General features: G+C 40.4%; 1 protein-coding gene across 3 annotated transcripts in view; it reads right to left on the bottom strand.

Moving 5' to 3' along the window:
* The window catches only part of mocos (molybdenum cofactor sulfurase), a 261,052-nt gene that overhangs the window by 199,965 nt on the left and 39,481 nt on the right, over window positions 1-21,606 (bottom strand). For all 3 annotated transcript variants that reach the window (XR_013500329.1, XM_078237017.1, XM_078237026.1), the window contains exon 4: window positions 8,631-9,278. Coding sequence is in view for 2 of the 3 variants with exons in the window: in XM_078237017.1 (XP_078093143.1) it covers window positions 8,631-9,278 (648 nt within the window). In the remaining variant the exon portion in view is untranslated. The remainder of the gene's footprint in view (window positions 1-8,630; window positions 9,279-21,606) is intronic.

The following is a 21,606-nucleotide window of genomic DNA, read 5'->3' as shown; positions in this document are numbered from 1 at the left end:
TCATCAGTACAGAATCACAATAATACCAAATCTCAAACGCAACAACAATTAATAGTACTTGAGAAGAGGATCCTGATTGATTGGCAAGTGGACTTTGATAGGCAGAGATTTTGCTATGGAGAATGCACCAGCATACAGTTAACAGCGAAGCTTTGGTTTAAGTTCAAACCAGGTAAGTTGACTCATTTTGGTCAAGGCATTGCCATATGGAATGACTGTCCACCAAACTTTTTGTTTGGTTTAAAAAGGCACAATGCGTAGACATATTCTGTTTGAATATATGTAGTCTAGGACGTGTAAGTTAGCCATACTATGAGACACACGGATAACCATAAATTTATTGTTAGTGTAATTCTAAGCTCAATTTGAATTGTTTAGCAAATGTTCTCCAATCATGGAATCATATCTAAAGTTGGACACAATGGCTGGGATTTTACGACCTCGCTCGGGTGAGGCTCATAAAATCCTGCCCGAGGCCAACGGAGAATTCCGTTCTGTGAGCCTCGTCCACCCTGATTCCGGGGCAGGCGAGGCGGTAAAATTTTGGCCGTGTTCTGAATTTTGCAAGTACAGGCTGGTTGAATATAATCAGTACATTACCTGTTCTGAATGGCTGAAGGGACATACCGTTTGATGCAATCTACCAGTTGCTAGGACGTATGGCCTACATAGCTGGCATCGCACTGGCACCAAATTTCATATACCACATTATTCATTTGTGGTAGGCAGAACATCATTTTGGCTTGACGGCAGCATCCTGTTAGTGTAGAATACCCCTCATATTGCTCCTGCATATTAGCAATGAAATGGCTAACTTCATCAGTTGCTCAAATTTTTGAGAAATCTTGTCCTTCCAGGGTAATCTGAGGTAGATTGGTCACTTTTTATGCCCAAAAGTGACAGCCTTAGGCCCATTCATGAGTTTGCATGATATACAGTGAGCATTGGTCTGATCAGTGTAGCCATTATCCTGCAGGATAGCTTTGCTGCACCATACTTCAGCATCAAACCTGCACAGTGAGCAAATGGCTCGGGTTCTATTCATGAGTTTGCCGATAAGGCTAATCTTATATAGCGTCTGAAACAAATCTGAAAATAAAATCTGTAGATAAAATGTAGATACTGCAAGCCTACTTTCACTGGTCAGTATACATGTCGGGATTCCTCCTTTCAGATATCTTCAAAAGCAGTATTTTTACTTTTCCTTAAATTTTATCGATATTTATTTTGTCCTTGACCAAGGCTGAGCCCTAAAAAGTTAGCGAGTGGGCAATCATCGAAGGTGGAGGGTGATGTTTGTCACTGACATCCCAACTAGAGGAAACAATCTTTTCCTGTCACTCTATGAATATCTTTAATAACTTTAAATACATCTATTAAGTCTTCTCGTAACCTTCTCTGCTCTGATGGAAATAACCCCACATCTCAAATCAATTATAACAATGATTTCCCACCCATGGCATTATTCTAATACTATGCATTTTATGGCTTCAATGCTATTTCTATATTGAGAAGCTCCAAAATGTGCGCAGTACTCTAGCCGTAGTCTAATCAATGTTTAATATAAATGTATTATCTCTTTACAGTTGTATTCTATCGCCTTACTGATACAATTCAACCATTATCTGCTTCTATTTAATGATTAAAGTTAACCTTCATTGTTCCAGGATCAACTGTCAACTTTGTCCTGGTAATCCCCGGGATTGGCAAGACAACAAGAATAAGGAGAGAAATTGGAGATATCGGATTAGTGGCTATACTGGGGATAGGAGAGAAGGGGCATGACAACCCTATTTTGCAATCCTTTCCATTGTTGTCCCGCCTGTTTGCAGGTGTGATAGCAAAAGAAAATCCAGTTGTAGCTTACTTCGCCAGCAGGACTGTCAGTTTATCACCAGGGAAAGTGATGGCTATAAACAATTTGAAGAAATTAATTGAGCAACTTGGTTAGATGACTTTGCAATATTGCTGGTTCATGCATGACAGCATTTGAAAGAAAAAAAGTAACCAATTTACTCCCTTGGTGTACTGATGGTTACTCATTTCTCTGACATTTATGCCATTTAGTCAGTTGAATATTTGATTGCTAACTTAACAGATGTGATTGCTTGAACCAATCAGCTTGTTCTCAAATCAATGACAGCTTGGGGCTGAGATTCCTCAGAGGCCATGACATCAGCTGTTATGTCTTTGAAAGTCAAACACAACAGGCACTCTTGGTGCAACACTTCTAGAAAGTAGAAAATGTTCCTGTGGATGATGTGAAGCTGTAAACCAACACTTCAAAACATCCTCAAGGAAAATGGACACAGCAAAACCTGCATCAACCACAAACTATGAATCAATTATCAGAACAGTTCTTTGAGGCATACTGATCTTGTGGACAGTTTATCATGGGTTGTTTGAGTAAAATTTGTAACCAAATGTAGGGAAAATCTAATAAGATTATGTTGTATAAATTCAATACCTTATTGGCTGAGACTAGAGGAAAAAGTAATTTTCCCTCTTCTGAAAAGCAATCTAATGTAGAAAAATGACACAAAAAGGACAACTATAATTACATCTTATCCAAATGGCAATAAATCAAGACTAACATTGAATGTCATTTTACTTAAGGGTTCCTGTAAGTAATGTTTCTTTCACCAGTCAAATCCAATTTGTAAGACATAAATCTAGAAAATTCCTGGGATAACGTATCAGAGATGATTTGAGCACTTTCACCCTACAAGGGTGTTTGTATTATCGTTTATGGACTGACCAAACTCTGCCTTCTATTGAAGGCATAAATTGCTTGGTCACTTGGGCCTCTTTGACTTTTACTGGTCTTGGGCACAACAAGAGAAAACGAGTGCCCGGGGCACTCAGTGTTGTAGGGTGTTAGATATGGTTTGGTATGTCTTAATAAAATCTTCATCGTGGTAAATAGGTTAACTGTATGTATTAACTACTAGAACTATGTACACATAAACAGTAAAAACTCAAGTGAGGAGCTGTCTCCATGTTTGCTTGTGCACATGGCTCAGTCCAACACTAGACTGACCACTATTTGTGGGTCATGTGTTCTTTTACATTGTGTGGGCAGTCCTGTACTCAGTGTCACGTTAACCCTTTTAATGGCAGACCCTTATACTATACATCTCCCCCACCCCAAGTCTTCATCCAATGTATTTCAAGTTATTCTAGTTTATTCCATGTATTTATATCATTATTACTATCCCTTTTCTCCCCTTCAAGGCTCTGAGTTCACAGGCTCAGGCCATCTGGAAGTCTTATTAGCTTCCATATCTCGTTTGCACGACTGTAGGAATGGTAGGATCTGTCATTGCAAGTAAACTCTGGTGATCTGGAGGGTGTTCTGATATCTAGGTATCTTTCTTGATGTTTCTCTACTGCACTGAACGGATGATCTAGGGATAAGGAAGCGACCTTCCTATTTCTCTTTACTGTACTGTCTGGACCTAGGTTGGACTAAGGTTTGTTATTGTCCTTTCTGGTGATTGTACCCCCTCTCTCAGGGGCTTTAATCCAGATCTTGACGTCCTTTTGTAGTTGTGGCAAGTGTCTTATTTGGTATCTTTTGTTGTAGGTGGAAGCCTCCTTCTGTCTGTAGGACTGTTCTATTCTTGAATGTCCTATTAATCCTTGGTTACCAACCCTGGAATTTGTGTGCAGCATTTCATGCTCATCAGGATTTTCAATGGAGCCAGGCCGTATTGTAATGAGGTGGAAGTGTGAAAAAGTCCTCATTCTTTTTTCAGGGGTTCTTTACAGTGCTGGGAGCTGGGATGGTGGTGGAAGTCGAATATGGTGATGAAGTGTGTAATGTATTCATTTGAAAATTGTGGGCTGTTATCAGACACAATCTTGTTTGGGATTCCATGGCTTGTGAACATTTATTTCACTGCCTTAATTACTGCCTCTGTGGTAATCATATATAGTTGCTTCACCTCAACTCATCTGGAAAAGTAATCCACCACTAAAAGGAATGATTTGCTGTTAAAGACAAATAGGTCAATGCCCAGCCTCTCCCATGGTCTGGTAAGGAGTGTGTGGGGATGTGGAGGCTCTCTTTCATCCTGCCTGTGTAGCACATACACCTGACGGTTTTCTATGGTGTCCCAATCAATCTGGAAGTGCCTGCCCATCAGATAGCAAATTGGGCCCCTGTCTGTACAAGTGATGTCCAAATGGCTCTGGTGTATTTTTCCAGCCTAAGAGAAACTGGGACAACCTTTGTAGACCAAAAAGTTGGCAATGATTGTAAAATGCTTTAGTTGTTCAAACCAAGCTTTCATGGTACTACCACTTGATCTCTAGTGTAGCCAACCTTGTTGGCGGTACTGGCAGCTGCAGGCACATTCCTCATCATGCATTTGTTCCTGGTGGATCTATTGGAGTTTAGTCGTGATTGATGACAGGTGTCTCCTTGTCAATTGGAAGTATGCTTCCAGCTCTTTGATGAAATTGACATCCTCTTTTGATGGAAAGGATACTGTGGCCCTGAAAGTGTGTCAATTGTTGTTTAGTTTTTGAACTTGTACATATACTGTCTCGTAGGCAAACCTCATGAGGCATAGGTGGAACCTCTGGATTCTGGGAAGCATCTTTGCTAGCTCCTACTCATCCACTAATGCGACTAGTGACTTATAGTTAGTTTCAATTGTGCCCTTGAGGCCAATGATGTAGTCTGAAAACTTCTCACATTTGACTGCGAAGGTTTCTTTTTCTGTGCCAAAAGCCACTGTTGGTGTCCAGCTTTGAAAATACCATGCTTTTCAAGAGTTACATCTTCCTTCACTTGCAGCATGTTTGAGAGTGTTGTCTGTTACTCCTACAACTATTTTATCCCTGGTATGTTCAGATTTTAGATCCCTGTGCACATCCCTGTGCCTTCAACCATCCTGAACAGATCATTAATTAATGAGTTAACAGGTTCTTCTGGCTGCTGGATATACTTATTAAATTTAGCCCTTTCAAGGATTTTGTTGCTTCTTAGGTTAGTGGATTATTTGTTGATTCCAAGTTCAGCAATAATGTTGTCCAATATCAGGCCTATTAAGGAAAGCAGCATGTTAACTTGTTGAGCTTGTCTTTTTTATCCAGACCTAAAGCAATCATATATCTAAGCAATCTTTTTTCTCCAAAGACCCCAGTTATGTGATTGATCTGGAGAAATTAAATTTTGATCCATGGTCAAAATATTTTGAAGTGTAGGTTCAGCTTTAAGAAGTTGCTAAAATTCAAGATGGCGCCGGCATTCATTTGAAGACAAAGAATTTACCCATGTTTGCTGGCTTTGGTGGGCTCCCACTGCAATGGCACTTGCGTTCAGCCTTGAACAAATTTTAATCAATGGCTACTTGGATCGACTAGCTTCAGATCGAGGCATCCTCCACACTGCCTTCCTGTCCAAGATGGAGAAAAGTATTTTTCTCTGTTTCCCACACTATACGCACCTGCTCCTGCCAGCCTTAAAATTGAGGCTGGGCAGGAAAAGGCCCTTAAGAGGCCATTTAAGGGTCTTAATAGGTGAAAGGCAGGTTTCCTGCCTAAGGTCCTATCAGACCAAGTGTGAAAGTGTGTCTGGGTTTGGCCTGTCAGGTTCCCAGGGAAATTTTCTTCCATTCAATTTTACACACCCTGCCTCAGAACCTGCCTTGGGAGATGCGTAAAATTCTACCTAGAATTTGAAAACACACCTGTGTTGATAAAGACTTTCGCAAACTCAGGCTGCCTCAAAGTGCTTTACTGCCAAAGTACTGAAGTGAGTGTTGCAATGTAGGAAACATCACAACCAATTTGTGCACAGCAAGGCCTTAGAAATAGTAATAATGACCAGATATTCTGTTCTGGTGATGTTGGTTGGGAGATAAAAATTACCCAGGATGTCAGTGATAAATATTTCTTCTGCCCTTCCTCAAAATAGACCCAAAGTATCTTTCACACCCACCAGAGAGTGCCTCCCAACTCTTCTGGAGCATGATTGCACCACGGAACATCAAGCCATTGTTTCCAGGACTGTCACTGACCTCATCTTCTCTGGGATTCTTCCCTCTATGCCTTCCAATCTCAAAGTCCCCCAACTCCATTCCGCCAGTTTCTGCTTCCTTGTCTTGACCCACAAACAGTATTGGCCTGGCAAACCATTATTTCTGCCTAATTAAATAATTTCCTCCTATCTTAACTAACTTTCTTCCACTTGTCCAGTCTCTCTTCCACACAGTGATCCAAGCTGGGAATCGAACCTGGGTCCCTGGCACTGTGAGGCAGCAGTGCTAACCACTGTGCCACCGTGCAGGATGGATGTGATTGCCCTAGTGAGGATACAGAAAAGACTTATTAGGATGTTACCTGGACTGGAGAATTTTAGCTATGAGTAAAATTAGATAGACAGAGGTGGTTTTCTTTGGAACAGAAAGGCTCTCGATAGAGTGGACAGGAAGGACTTACTAATATTAATTTAAACTAATCGATAGAAGGATCAGACCAGAGTTGAGAGAATTTCGGCCCAGAGGGTGATGGGGCCTGAACTCACTGCTTGAAAGGGTGATGGAAGCAGAAACCTCTCTCATTTAAAAAGGATTTGGATATGCACTTTATGTGCTGTAACCTACTCAGCTACAATACAAGAGCAGGAAAATACAGTTCTGGTCACCCTATTATAGAAAGGATATTATTAAACTAGAAAGGGTGCAGAAAAAATTTACCAGGATGCTACTGGGACTTGATGGTCTGAGTTATAAGGAGAGGCTGTATACACGGGACTTTTTTCTCTGGAGAGTAGGAGGCTTAGGGGTGAACTTATAGAGGTCTATAAAAATGAGAGGCATAGATCAGCTAAATAGTCAATATCTTTTCCCAAAGGTAGGGGAATCTAAAACTAGAAGGCATAGGTTTAAGATGAGAGGGGAGAGATACAAAAGTGTCCAGAGGGACAATTTTTTCACACAAAGGGTGGTGAGTGTCTGGAACAAGCTGTGAGAGGTAGTAGTAGAGGCAGGTTCAACTTTGTCTTTTAAAAAGCGTTTAGACAGTTACATGGGTAAGATGGGTATAGAGGGATATGGGCCAGATGCGGGCAATTGGGACTAGCTTAGGGGTTAAAAAAAAGGGGTGGCATGGACAAGTTGAGCCGAAGGGTCTGTTTCCATGCTGTAAACCTCTATGACTCTACAACTCGTCGGAGAGGTCTTTTTCTGGTACAAAGATGATGGGCTGAATGACCTCATTCTTTGCTGTAAATTTCTATGATTTCTATGATCTGATTAAACAACGGAAGAGGCTTGATGAGCTAAATGGATGTTCTAAGTCCCCACACATTCACAGATTGAAAAATCCATACTAAGTCTGTCACTTGTTCAAATATATTTTTGAGGCTCATGGTGTTGCGAGAAAATAATGCTTTGGTTCATATAGTGAGATGTGCAGGAGAATCTTCAGTGCTTGCAATATTAGTCACCATAAAAATACAGGATAAAAAGTACAACGTTAACAAAATGAGCCCCAGATATGTTGTGGCAATCTTGTAATAAAGAAATCTATTTCACTTATGAGTAAATCTTCAAGGTCCATGCTTCTGGCAGGGGCACATATTGGTAATTCCAGGCACTTAGGTCTAGAAAATCATGGATAGACTGATGCACTCTGTGTAGTGAGGCTTTTCACTGAACCGTGCACTTGAGAAATTACCCTCCTTGCGTTTCATAAGTTACCAGTGAATTGTTTTAAAGGAGGACTTGCGTTTATATAGCACCCTTCATAACTTCAAATTTGCATACAGCAAGCTCCCACAAACAACAATGTGATAATGGAAAGATAATCTGCTGTTGTGAGGTTGACTAAGGAATAAATATTGACAAGGAGAATGGGAATACCTCCTCTGTTCTTCTTCAAAATACTGCCATGGGATCTATTGCATCCACCTGCAGGAACAGATTGGACCTCAGTTTAATCTCTCATCCAAAAGACAGCACCTCTGGGTGCAGACTTCCCTTAGTACTGCACTGGAGAGTCAGTCTAAATATTTCTACTCAAGTCCTGGCGTGAGACTTGAGACTGTATATTTTCAACCCCTGACTCAGAAGTGGGAGTGCAGACTACGTAACTGAATGTACTTTAGAGAGCACGTTCAAAATTAAATGGTATGCAAATACTAAACAAATACCTCTAAAAACTTTGAAAACATTAAAAGTATTAAAGACAAAAGTACTTCTGGCACACAGCTTGCACACAAAACTGGCGATGACACTTCACGACAAGCGAGAAGGGTAAGCCTAGCTGAAGCTGAAGTAGACACTTAAATATTCATTGTGGGCAGCAAATTTTGAGAAGGATAAATTGGATGTATGCTCCTTGGCAGTTGTCAGAGTCTTATCCCATATTTACTACCATAGTTTGCATTAGGGGATTGAAGAATTAGAAACATATTTTACTAGAAATATGAATATCAGAATGCAAAAATCCTTCTGAAATATCATCCTTGCATGTGACTCAATCAAGATAATGTTAAAAGCTTGTTGCTGGCAAATGAATATTTTATAGTTCATGAATGTTTTTTGGCCAATAACAGTCAAGCAGTCAAAAAAATATCTTGAAAGCTCTATATTCCTTCCTGAAGAGATATATCTTACCTGTCACTTATTGACTGCCTTGGAACATAGAAATCTTCCCCTGACAAATACGAAGCTGCAGTTCCTCCTCCAAAATATTTCTTTCCCAGCGTATGTCCACTTTCATTTTTCACCAACAGAGCTCCTAAACCTGTTGGGAACCCGAATATTTTATAAAATGAGATGGGGATGAAGTCTGCCTGATGTAAACTGAGGTCAAGTGGCGAGGTGCCCACAAATGACGCTGCATCCACCAGCACAGACCATTTCCCTGGGATTTTGCTAAATGGAGACAGTTTATTTGATTTGATGTCCCTTATCCAAGTAAGTGGGTATTTTGTCCCTGAAAAGTTGCTTTGAGCAGGATAACAGAACAGATGATGAGTGTGACAATTTTCCTCTTTGCCCACAGGAATGTTCTTGCTTTTATCTTCATAAATCTCATCGTGGTTTACTGGAATAGTTAAAGCACCAGCTAAAGCAGACAATCCTCTTATACCCACGACAGATGTATGGCTGTCAGTCAGGTGACAAAACCGACTCCTTGAGTCTCCTGATTCTGTACAAGTCCATTGAAAGCTTTCAGCAACCAGTTTAAGAGCAGCTGTACTTCCGGATGTAAAAATGATGGTATATTCTTCTGGGCTGGTGTTGAAGTGCTGTAGAATTCTACGAGGGAAATAACAAAAAGTTATCAGTCAATGTCTTTTTACTGACTTTTAGGATAAAGAAATATAAATGCAGCATGAACATAGAAAATGTTGAAAACACTCAGCAAGTCAGGTAACCTCTGTGGAGAAGAAATCTTAGATTTAATGTTTGAAGGCAATTATCTTCTATCTGTTGTGGTTCATTGTTTTTCATTGAACTGCATTTAGTAACTATTTATTCATTCCTTTCATCTTCTGTCCTGCAGCCTAAACTAGATTTGGCAGGGACACAGAAGTGAGGATCAACAAAACCTTCTGGAGCCATTGATCTGTTGAACTGCTCCTTCATCCCCATCTCTGATGCCCTTGTCTCCAGTAAAACCTTTACACCTGCCACCTGATATTGCCACCATCTTCAATCTTTCAATTCCCAGAGACACACTGGCAACTAATTGTTTTCAGCCATCCATCACCAGATCTGACTGGATCACATTCAGCACGTAGCCATAAAAGCAAATTACTGCAAAAGCTGGAGAATCTCAGCAGGTCTGACGAAGAGTCATCCAGGCTTGAAACATTAGCTCTGCTCTCTCTTCACAGAAGCTGCCAGATCTGCTGAGATTTTCCAGCATTTTCTGTTTTTATACAGCATATATCCATCTGTTGCACTCTTGTTGGGAGTTTCAATGGATTACATTGTCACACTATCTGTAACCCCCACAACCTGCCTGGATGTGCAAAATCTCACGAGCTGTCCTGTCTGGAGACAATACACATCTCTTTAACCTGTGCTTAATGCTCTCTCCACTCACATTGTCTGTACCTTTAAGACTTGATGAGCTATAAAGACTCACATTCCAATCATTATTCATGTAAATTGAGTTTGTGTCTTTGTGCCCTGTTTGTAATCAGAACTCCCACCCACCTGACGAAGGGACAGCGTGTTCCGAAAGCTAGTGGCTTTTGCTACCAAATAAACCTGTTGGACTTTAACCTGGTGTAGTTAGACTTCTTACTGTTATTACATTTAAAATGCCAGGGATTTTCAGAGTTTAAATTTTCTATACAATTTATCAAAGCAAATTTTATTTATTTATATTTTATGCCACAGTACAAAATGAATAAACAAAAGCTTGTCTACAGCTTGACAGTTTTATGTTACAATGAAAGTATCACCAGTTATCCACCCTCATCAGAAATTAAATTACATGGTGCTGCATACAATGAGCTGAATAATGAACATTTATGATATACATGTACTGTGCAGGCAAAGTGGTTAGGCTGTCAACCTTTATGAATATCAGTAATAATAATGGCATGTACTCAAAACTCTCAATTAATGGAAATCAGTAATACGTGGAGTCCATTCATTCAACTACAATACTGATTATCTAATATCTGCTTTGAAATTGACAAAACAGAAAGTCTAAGACCCTGTAACATACACATGACCTAGTGGGTTAGAAGAATGAGATTCTACCATTACTAGGATCCATTACTGAGAGAACCTGACACTGCTGGGGAAATGAATCAGTGACCTCCAAGAGCATTTTACGATCAGCAATATAATATGTGCAGCAGTTATGAATAATCGATCAGGCTGCACCCAGAAAGTGATGAGCATTATTTTAAAGGCTTATCCAGTAGCGCTCCAAAGGAAAAGTCAATTTAAAAAGGTAAATAAGATTTTAATTGAAAAGAATGCTCCATTAACAATGCACAATACTGCATTTCTCAAAATCACAAAATGGCAGGCACCTGTCATTAGGGATCTTAGCACAGAAACAGAAAGCTTGTTGAAACGGATCAATAAATGCTTTAAATAATTAAATTACATTTGAAAACTGCTCAAGAAGAGATCTGCTTATGCAAGTACTGATGAAGAATTTCATCATGTGCCCATTGCAGTTTATTTAATAATTAAACATCTTACAATCTATCAATACCTCCACCCCCACCCAGACATACAATTCAGTTCTCTTAAACTATTAAATCATTTTTAGAAATTGGGGCATTAATTCCATGATTAATTTCAGGGAATAGCTCATTCATAATAAATTATATTACTCAATTTCATATAGATGGCTAAATTACTAATTTATCGCTAACCTTTATATTGTCTTGCTAACTTTGCCTTTCCAGGAATACATCAGATGATCTCATCTGCCTCAAAGTTCTGAGGATCTCTCCCATCACCTCTCACAGACAGAAGGATGCTAATCAGCTTTATCAATGGTGGTAACTGACTGTCTTGACCTGTCTCTTCAATAGAAAGTAAAATCAGATGTAGTGTAAAATGGGTGGCCAATCTAGTCAATTTCTGACTCTATGGGTGGGAACGGGGTCAGTAGTTAACCAACATGGTTATGTCCTGTCCCACTGGCAGATCAGACCCAGCAGAGTTGGCAGCGCAGTACTATACAATTGGGAGGGAGTTGCAGGACATACCCAGGAATGGTGATGGTGTCTGGGATATAATCAGTAAAGTATGATTCCGTGAGCATGACTACGTCGGGCTGTTACTTGACTGGTCTGTGAGACAGCTCTCCCAATTTTGGCACAAGGTGTTAGTAAGGAGAACTTTGCAGGGTCAACAGGGCTGGGTTTGCTGTTACTGCTTCCAGTGTCTTGGTCGATGCTGGATGGTCCATCCAGTTTTATTTCTTTTTGTTCCATTTGTAGCGGTCAAATACAACTGAGTGACTTGGCACCAAAAGAGAAAACACTGGAAAATCTCAGCAGGTCTGGCAGCATCTGTAAAGAGAGAAAAGAGCTGACGTTTCGAGTCCAGATGACCCTTTGTCAAAGCTTGGTAGGCCATTTAAGAGTCAATCACATTGATGAGAGTCTGGAGTCATATGGTAAGGACAGCAGATTTCCTTCCCAAAAGGACATTAGTGAGCCAGATGGATTTTACGACAATCAATATCATTGGTCATCATTAGACTTTTAATTCCAGATTGAGTTTTAAAGGATACAAACCTGGGTCCCCAGAGGATTACCTTCGGTCTCTGGATTAGTAGTCAAGCGATAATACCACTATGTCACAATAGGGCTGAAAAATCCTGGTCAATTTTACTTTTCAGGCATCAAGTTGGTGAAATTTTGACCCCTATGTTTCATTAATATTGACTAGGTGAGCTGATTTGCACTGGTCATTGGCAATTCACCTACTAGCTGGGATGGGGCATGATATTATGCACCCTTGATGCTATTTAAAGGCAGCTTACTCATCTTAAAGGGGAGGTGTACATTGGCTGTTGCAGACTATAATGTGGCGTAGAGACTTCAACATGCCTGAAACACTAATGCAAGAAAGCCAAAATTCTCAAATGCAGCTCGGTGTGTCCTAGTGGAGACAGCACATGCGAAATTATGCAACATTAGCGATGCTGGACTGAAGAGTCTCATGGTAGGTGGCCAGACATCAGTGGGAAACGAGATGAATGGATAGAAGGTCAAGGAAAAAGCATCTCTGCAATGTCAAAGTAAGTTTAACAACCTCACCAGGGTTAACATTTCATCTGTTTCTCTCCACAGATGCTGCCTGCCCTGCTGAGTATTTGCAGCCCTTTTTGTTTCTATTCTGAATTTCCAGCCTCTGCAGCGTTTTGTTTCTGTATCCATGTTATTTGATGTCATGCATATCCTCAAAACATCTCACTGAGTAATTACTAACACAATGCCTTCTCTATTGCAGGACAAGAGGGCACATAATAACCAGGAGCAGCCATGAACATTATCAAAAGGCATTCAAAAAGGTGTCACAGAAGTGGTTGTTACACATAATTCAGGCTCATGAGGCTCACAGTAACACATTATCATGGATTGAAAATGTGTTAATGGGCATTATTTGAACAAGTGTAGCTCCTTTCAGTAGCATTCATTTCTCTCTGCTAACGCTTACCACTAACTTCTCATCCAATTCAGATTCTGAAACTACAGGTCCAGGGTGAGAAATGAAAGAGCAAGGCGGCACAATCTAAGGGGAAACTCGACATCCCCTTACAGGCATGAACTCAGATATTGGTGCAGAATTTAGAAGATGGGCTAGATGTGTTTGCATTTTATGTGACAGATCTCAAATATCCCCAAATCTTTCAATGGATTTGTAATAAAATGTGGTTTTGACTGGTAAAACATAAATCACACAAAATTGTGAATAATATCAGAACATAGGGATTGAAATTTCCACCATTTATCATTATCAGTATGACAGGATTATATTTAGGAGATTGATAATCGGGTATCTCCAGGTCATTCTTCAAATTAAAGCTCAGCAAGAAGTCTCACAACACCAGGTTAAAGTCCAACAGGTTTATTTGGTAGCACAAGCTTTTGGAGCACTGCCCCTTCATCAGGCGAGTGGAGGAATGGGTTCACAAAGAGGGCATATGTAGACACAGACTCAATTTACAAAATAATGGTTGGAATGCGAGTCTTAACAGGTAATCAAGTCTTTACAAGTGCAGACAATGCGAGTGGAGAGAGGGTTAAGTACAAGTTAAAGAGGTGTGAATTGTCTCAAGCCAGGGCAGTTAGTGAGATTTTGCAAGCCCAGGCAAATCGTGGGGGTTACAGATAGTGTGACATGAACCCAAGAATCTTAACCTTCTCTCCACTCGCATTGTCTGCACCTGTAAAGACTTAATTACCTGTTAAGACTTGCATTCCAACCATTATCTTATAAATTGAGTCTGTGTCTATCTATACCCTGTTTGTGAACACAATCCTCCACTCACCTGATGAAGGGGCAGCACTCCGAAAGCTCGTGCTACCAAATAAACCTGTTGGACTTTAACTTGGTGTCGTGAGACTTCTTACTGTGCCTTCCCCAGTCCAACACCGGCATCTCCAAATCAAATTAAAGCGGTTATGGTGGTTACTTGGAATTAAAAATCATCCTACTACAATCCAGCTCTCCAGTTTTGCAATTAAAAACAAAGAAATAACTGAATATAATGTAATTGCTTATGCCATGATAATTTGCATCATTCTGCTTTTTTAAAAAAAAGTTTCCATCAATGTTATTTGGTTATTTTTTTAAAAAAGCATCAACATCCTGTACATACAATTCCAAAAACAAAGATTCCCTCCCCTCAGAATTCTTGGTGTGCCCCCAGTGTAAACATCCTGCTAAAATGAACGGCACTTTCACTCTTCAGCACTTTTACCTGTTGGGTTTCAGTGGGTGTCACCTGGAATATTTTCTGACCATCAGAGTTTGAAGAAAAGGGCAGCACGGTGGCACAGTGGTAAGCACTGTTGCCTCACAGCACCAGGGACCTGGGTTTGATTTTGGCCTTGGAGTTTGCATGTTCTCCCCGTGTCCATGTGGGTTTCCTCTGGGTGCTCTGGTTTCCTCCCACAGTCCAAAGATGTGTAGATTAGGTGGTTTAGCCATGGTAACTGTGCGAGGTTACAGTGATAGGGCAAAGGGGAGGGCTGGGTGGGATGCTCTTTCGAAGAGTCAGTGTAGACTCGATGGGCAGAATGGCCTGTAGGGATTCTATGGTCCTACAACTAAACAGATGCCAAAGACAGTTTCTAAATCTGTGACTGACTTCCAGGAGATAAACAGCAATGATTTACAGAACAGTGGACATCATTGGGTGCTCATGAAATGTACAGTCAGGTTCTAGTTATAAGTGACATTCACCATGTTAAGGATTTTGGAACATGTCTGAAACAGGGCCTCATCCCATTACAGGGCATGCCGGCAGCTGGACCACAGCAAGTTGGTCCGCCAGCCTCATTGGGAAAGTACCTGTGAGCTGTGGGCACCCAATGCTGCCCTAGAGGTTGTTCACCGGTCATGGGGTGGAAAAAGGCGTGTCGAAGGTTATGTCCTGCTCCTTCCAGTTCCACAATTAGTTAAGCATTTTTTTTTACAAACCGTACAATTTTAATGTCTTTCAATGATTTTTACTTCAATGCTTCAGGTTAATTAAGAGTTTCCAGTCATATTGTTGCATTCTGAGCATGAGCAATCTACACAATTTGCCGTCCTGCATCAGTAAATAGTCTGTGAATTTGATATTGATTAGGCAGAAGAAGCAGCCTGTCAACGTGGAGGGAAAGTCAGAAACCAGCAAGCTGATGAATTACAACCATTAACATCGGCCAAGCTGCCCTGTTGTTGCTCCCAGATGTGCCGATCACTTGCTTGGTTGCATTAACTTTCAAGAGATAAAATTAATCCCATAAGTCAACAGACACACAAACAGAGGTCTGAAAGTTTCAAAACAGAAGCTGAATAAATATTATGCGTTTTCTTTTAAAACTACAGGCAGTCCCACCATGACAAGGGACCCAGTTAAGCTGGGGGCTCTGTAAGTAGAGTGAAAAGGGGTGGGGGAAGGCAGGTTCAAGAGGCTGGGGTTGATTGATTGGGGTTGGGAGGGGTGTGCTAAAGGAAGAGATAATCTTTGTACAGAGTGCCTCAGCTGGGCCCAGAGGACCAACAAAGGAGGTTCCCCCCACCTTGCCTTACCCTAAACCGTGCAGCTAAAGTTGCCAGATTTTCCACATGGCACGGCCCACAGCCACCATGGGTAAAATATGGTGGCAGTTGTATTTTTTATTCATTAATGGGATGTGGGGTAATTAGGGATGGGCAATAAGTGCTGGCCTCATCAGCAATGCCCACATCCCATGAATTAATTTTTTTTAAAACGTTGCCACTGTATGTTGCCCATGGTGGGCATTGGCCCACACCATGGAAAACACAGCAACTATTCAGCCTGGTGTAAGTTTGACCTCTGTGTTGACAAAGTTGGTGGAAAGCATCAAGAGTAGTGTTATTCACATCACATAAGGTACAGCTTTAATATGTCGGTACTCAGCATTGTATCCCAACAAAATATCACTAATTTAAAAGGGAGAAGATGGAGAAGGATATTGAAAGAGGTGGGGAACAGAGAGGGAAGAGAGAAAGAGGAGAAATGGAACATGAGGAGAGGCATGGACATGGAAGGAGAAAGTAGAAACAGTGGATATGCAGCAAATGATAGGGTGGAAGAAACAGGAAAAGAGGAGGAAAAAGGGCAACTGAAGGACGAAAGAGCAGATAAGTAGAACATAAGATGGGAGGGAAAACGGGGGAAGAGAAGGGTGGATGAGATTAGGTTTCTAAAAATAATGAAAATCGCTGATAAAATAAGGACTGCAGATTCCTTGACTTACAGCTCAAAAATCACTTAAACTAGGCAATCAAAAAGTAACCTGGAGTTTAGGAGAAACAATGAAATTCTAGTTATTTTTATGCATCAGTGCCCAATATGCTCATACATATGCAACCTCAAACTATCTGACTTGGCAGTGTAAAGTGTAATTTTATATTGTCAAACAAATGAGTATGACCTCACTTTAATGGATTTTTGGGACACTGAGGACAAACTGTCACATTTTACCAGGTTGCTGGAAAGGATATTGCTTCACACACAAAGTGAAAGCTTTGAAGTCATCTCATTTCTAGATCGCTGGAACTACAGAATAAAAACAAAAAGGCAAATCAAGACTGTGGAGCCCTTGACCCTCTGGAAGTCTAACAAATAAAACAATACAGTTTTGTGGCTCCATGCCATTTTTAATCTGAGTGAAGTACTGCACACAGCAGATATGTGAAAGACTTTAAAAATTGATAAGAATTTAAATGTGACTGGGAGAAGTGGGGACGGAGGAAAGACTTGAAAGGAAGAGAAGTAGAAAAATAAATTCACGACAGCATTTACAGGCCAGACAAATCTACAGCACCACCATTAATGATATAAATCCTGTAAGCATTACCCATGAGTTACAAAATATGGATAACAGATCGATATCCAGTCTTAAGTCAGTCATTCTTTCAGAATAAAGTTTTCTGATGCAGGAAAAGAAACTCAGGTTGATAGACATAGAAAGCTAATACCAGTCATTAGGTTTTGAAGTGCCAAGCTTGATGCTCACAATGGATGATAACAGGACAGCTGACATAATAACGTAAACTGAATTCATTCAACACTAAAGAAGGAAGATTCACAAATGTATTTTCTTGATTAAAATGGCAAGTCTTTATACACAAGGAGGAGTTTGGTGGGATGTTTTTACAGGGTTTTTTCAGAGACTGAGTATTTGCCAAAACTTCAGCTAATACAAAGACTCACAAAGTCAGTATCCTGGTTGAAGACATACCCTTATTTGACCAACTGGGAGAGATAGCATTGGGCAGTTCAACACCTCTCTGAAGAGAAGGCCTTGAGCATTCCAATACCTCTCTGAAGTTACAATGCATCAGACAGGACAATTATACATTTTCAAGTTTGCTTTTCCGGCCTTCCCGTTAGTTACGAACCAGTCATCATTAGTACAAATCAATCATTAACAGTTGTCATATACCTTAGCCAAATACATTCTACCCTCTGACACCATGGGATTTTATTTGTCCGTCGAATCCAGATGCTTCTTCCCCCTGTTGCTTAGCAATCCTTGATGCTTAGCTATGGAGCTCAAAGGTACTGTTCTCATCAACTCTCAATTACATCAATAGTCGAGTCAGACAGTTGATATTCCCATGTCTGAATGAAAGTTAAAGTTTATTTATTAGTCACAAGTGGGCTTACATTCACACTGCAATGAAGTTACTGTGAAATTCCCCTAGTCACCACACTCCGGCGCCTGTTGAGGTACACTGAGGGAGAATTTAGCATGGCCAATTCACTTAACTTGCACATCTTTGGAATGTGGGAGGAAACCGGAGCGCCTGGAGGAAACCCATGCAGACTCAGGGAGAACATGCAAACTCCACACAGACAGTGACCCAAGCTGGGAATCGAATTTGTGTTTCTAGTGCTGTGAGGCAGCAGTGCTAACCACTGAAGCACTGTCTTATCAGTACAAACTGAACAGCTCTATTCATACTATAGCTTTGGGAACCCATACTGTCCGTAACTTACGCTGATAAGAATATACACATTCTGTGGTTTCATTATTCCAAAGAATGTGGTTCGTCTCACTCGTCTTCATTCCATCATTCTCTGGCACAGCCTGCCTTAGGCTAAAGTCTAAAGATTACTTTAAAAATACATTTAAAAATCCAAAATAACATGTTTAAATCAGAAACACTTATTCAAATCTCTTACTTGTCGAAATCTCTGACTGTGATCATGTGTCTTTATGCAGACAGTACCCCTGTTAGTCTGTAAGTCTGATCTGGAGTCATTTCACTTAGTGTTAGTAGTTTTATTTGTGTCTTAAATCCCTGATTATTTGAAATTTCTCTAACAGATGTATTCATGGTTTTCTGGTATATACCTTTCAGATTAAAATATTTATAAAATAAAAGCAAACTTGAAAATACTGCCAACACAAAGCAGGTCAATCAAAATCTGAAAAAATAAGGGTTATGATATTTTGAATACCAGATTTCTTCTGTTTCCACTTGGAGGCTGATTTGAGTGTTTCCAATGTTTGAAGTATTTCCTTTTTGTTTTAAAATATTTATAAATTGTATAGCTTTGTCACTGAAAATCTTTGGCTACATTACAGCATCATATGCATCTCTGTGTGCCTCAATCTAGATTTACAAGACAAATATGCTGTAAGTATATTGAATGTTACTGCAAATATCCTAATACATATTCTGAACACTATATTATTAGTTCCAATATGCTTAATTTATACTTATTAAATATAACAATATTTTAAAGGAAAATCATGTGGATACAAATCCATCTTCTGTGTTTGCCAGAAACCATTTTAACAAATGTATTGAACTCCTCCTGAAAAGAGTTTAAAATTGATTATCTAAAAAAGACTTTTGGAATGCAGCACCATGCTCATGAAGCACTTAGTAGATTAAAAATAAACAGCAGACTTGTGACCCATGACAAGCAATATCTGTATGAAATACTGTAGTAATTGCACAAGAAAGGCTACCATCAAGGACACAACGTCCCCTAGAAACACTTTAGAAGAGTGAGGAGTATTCTGATGATCTACCCAAATTCCCAGCAGTACCGCAATTACATCGATCATTAGCAGCAAAGTCTGTCATGGAAATATAACCCATCCCACTTATTTTAATTAGCAAAATTACTGTTTAGCAACTGGGACAAAAGTATGAGTTGACACTGAAATTAAATTTTCATGGCAAGCTCATAGGAGTCAGATATACTCGGTTTACGAAATTCACATGGCCACAGAATTGTTACAGCACAGTAGGCATCCATTCGGCTCAATTCCTGCACCAGCTCTCCGAATGAGCAATTCTCTTGCCTTCTCACTGTAACCTCACGCATCCTTGTTTTTCAGGTAACAGTGAAATTTTTTTTTGAATGCTTGAATTGAACCTGCCTCCGCCACACTCTCAAGCAGTGCATTCTAGACCATATAGCACTATCAGATCTCCGTTAGCCTTCTTTCCTCCAAGGAAAACAATCACAACTGCTCCAATCTATCTTCATAGTTGAAGTTCCTCATCCCTGGAATCATTCTCGAGAATCTTTTCTGCATTCAATCCATTGCCTTCACATCCTTGCTAAAGTGCGGCACTCAGAACTGGATATAATACTCTGGTTGAGGCCAAATTATTGTGTTGCACAAGTTCAACATAACCTCTTTGCTTTTGTACCCTACGTCCCTTTTAGTAAAGCCTAGGATACTGAATACTTTATTAACTGCCCTCACCTGTCCTGCCACCTTCAATGATTTATGTACACATAAACCCAGGTCCCTCTACTCCTGTAACCCCTTTAGAATTTTATCCTATATTTTGTTTTGTCACGCCATGTTCTTCCTACAGAAATGAATCACTTCACATTTCTCCGTATTGAACTTCATCTCTTACTTGTCCACCCATTCCACCAACTTGTCTATGTCCTTTTGAAGTTCTACACTATCCTCGTCACAGTTCACAATGCTTCAAAGTTTTGTATCAACAGCAAATTCAGAAATTATGCTCTGTACACCATGGTCCATGTCATTAATCTATATCAGGAAAAGCAAGGATCTTAGCACTGACCTCTGGGGAACTCCACTACAAACCTTCCACCAGCCTGGAAACATCCATTAACCACTTACTCTGTTTCCTGTATCTCAGTCAATTTCATATCCATGTTGCTACTGTCCCTTTTGTTACATGAGCTATAAGTCTTTTATGCGGAACTGTGTCAAACGTCTTTTGGAAATCTATGTACACCACATCAACAGCATTGTCCTTACCAACCTCTTCAAAACACTCCAGCAAGTTAGTTTAATAAGATTTCCCCTTGAGAAATCCCTGTTGGCTTAATTAACTCATATTTTTCCAGGTTTAATTTTGTCCCAAATTATTGTTTCTTCTCCCACCACCAAGGTCAAACTAACTGGCCTGGACATGAGCTTACAAGTTGTGCTTGAATACAATTCTCTGTTGCTGATAACCCACAGTATCTCATGGATGTTCAGTTTTGAGCTGTTAAATCTGTTCTGAATTTACTCCAGCATACTAATGGTGCCATACAACATAATTGAGAGTACCATCGTGTGAAGATGGAACTTGGTCTCCACAACTGTGCAGTGGTCACACCCACCAATATTTTCATCGTTAGATGCATTTGCGACAGTCAAGTAGGTTTTTCCACTGTGTTGGTTTTCTTCTCATTTGCTGCAGGCCCAATCTGGCAGATACATCCTTCAGGAGCTGACCATTTCATTCAGTAGTGGTATTACCAAACCACTCTTGGTAATTGACACTGAAGTCCCTCACCTTCTGTGTCTTTATTACCCTCAGTGTTTCTTCCAAGACAAAACATGTGGTCATCTCTGGTACGTTGCCGGTGCCACGTGATAGTGAGTTGAGGAACAGGGAGAGAGTGCAGTTAAACATGTGGTTGCATGGATGGTGTAGGAGGGAGGGTTTCAGCTACGTGGATAATTGGAACACATTCTGGGGAAGGTGGGACCTGTACAAACAAGACGGGGTGCACCTGAACCAGAGGGGCACCAATATTCTGGGAGGGAAATTTGCTACGGCTCTTCAGGGGGATTTAAACTAATTTGTCAGGGGGGTGGGAAAAGGAGTTGTAGTCCGGAAGTCAGTGTTGAGGGTAGTGAGGTATTGGGGAAGGTATCAAGGTCAAGGGTGGGTACCAGTAGACAGGAAGGTGGGTTGAAGTGTGTCTACTTCAATGCAAGGAGCATCCGGAACAAGGTAGATGAACTTGGGGCGTGGATTGGTACTTGGGACCACGATATTGTGGCCATTACGGAGACATGGGTAGAACAAGGACAGGAATGGTTACTGGACGTTCCGGGGTATAGATGTTTCAGTTAGTGTAGGGAAGCTGGTAAAAGGGGTGGAGGAGTAGCATTGTTAATCAAGGATAGTT

The sequence above is a fragment of the Mustelus asterias genome, chromosome 2 (assembly GCF_964213995.1).
Source record: "Mustelus asterias chromosome 2, sMusAst1.hap1.1, whole genome shotgun sequence".
NCBI lineage: Eukaryota > Metazoa > Chordata > Chondrichthyes > Carcharhiniformes > Triakidae > Mustelus > Mustelus asterias.
The sequence above is the reverse complement of the archived record's forward strand: the minus strand, read 5'-3'. Positions and strand labels throughout refer to the sequence as shown.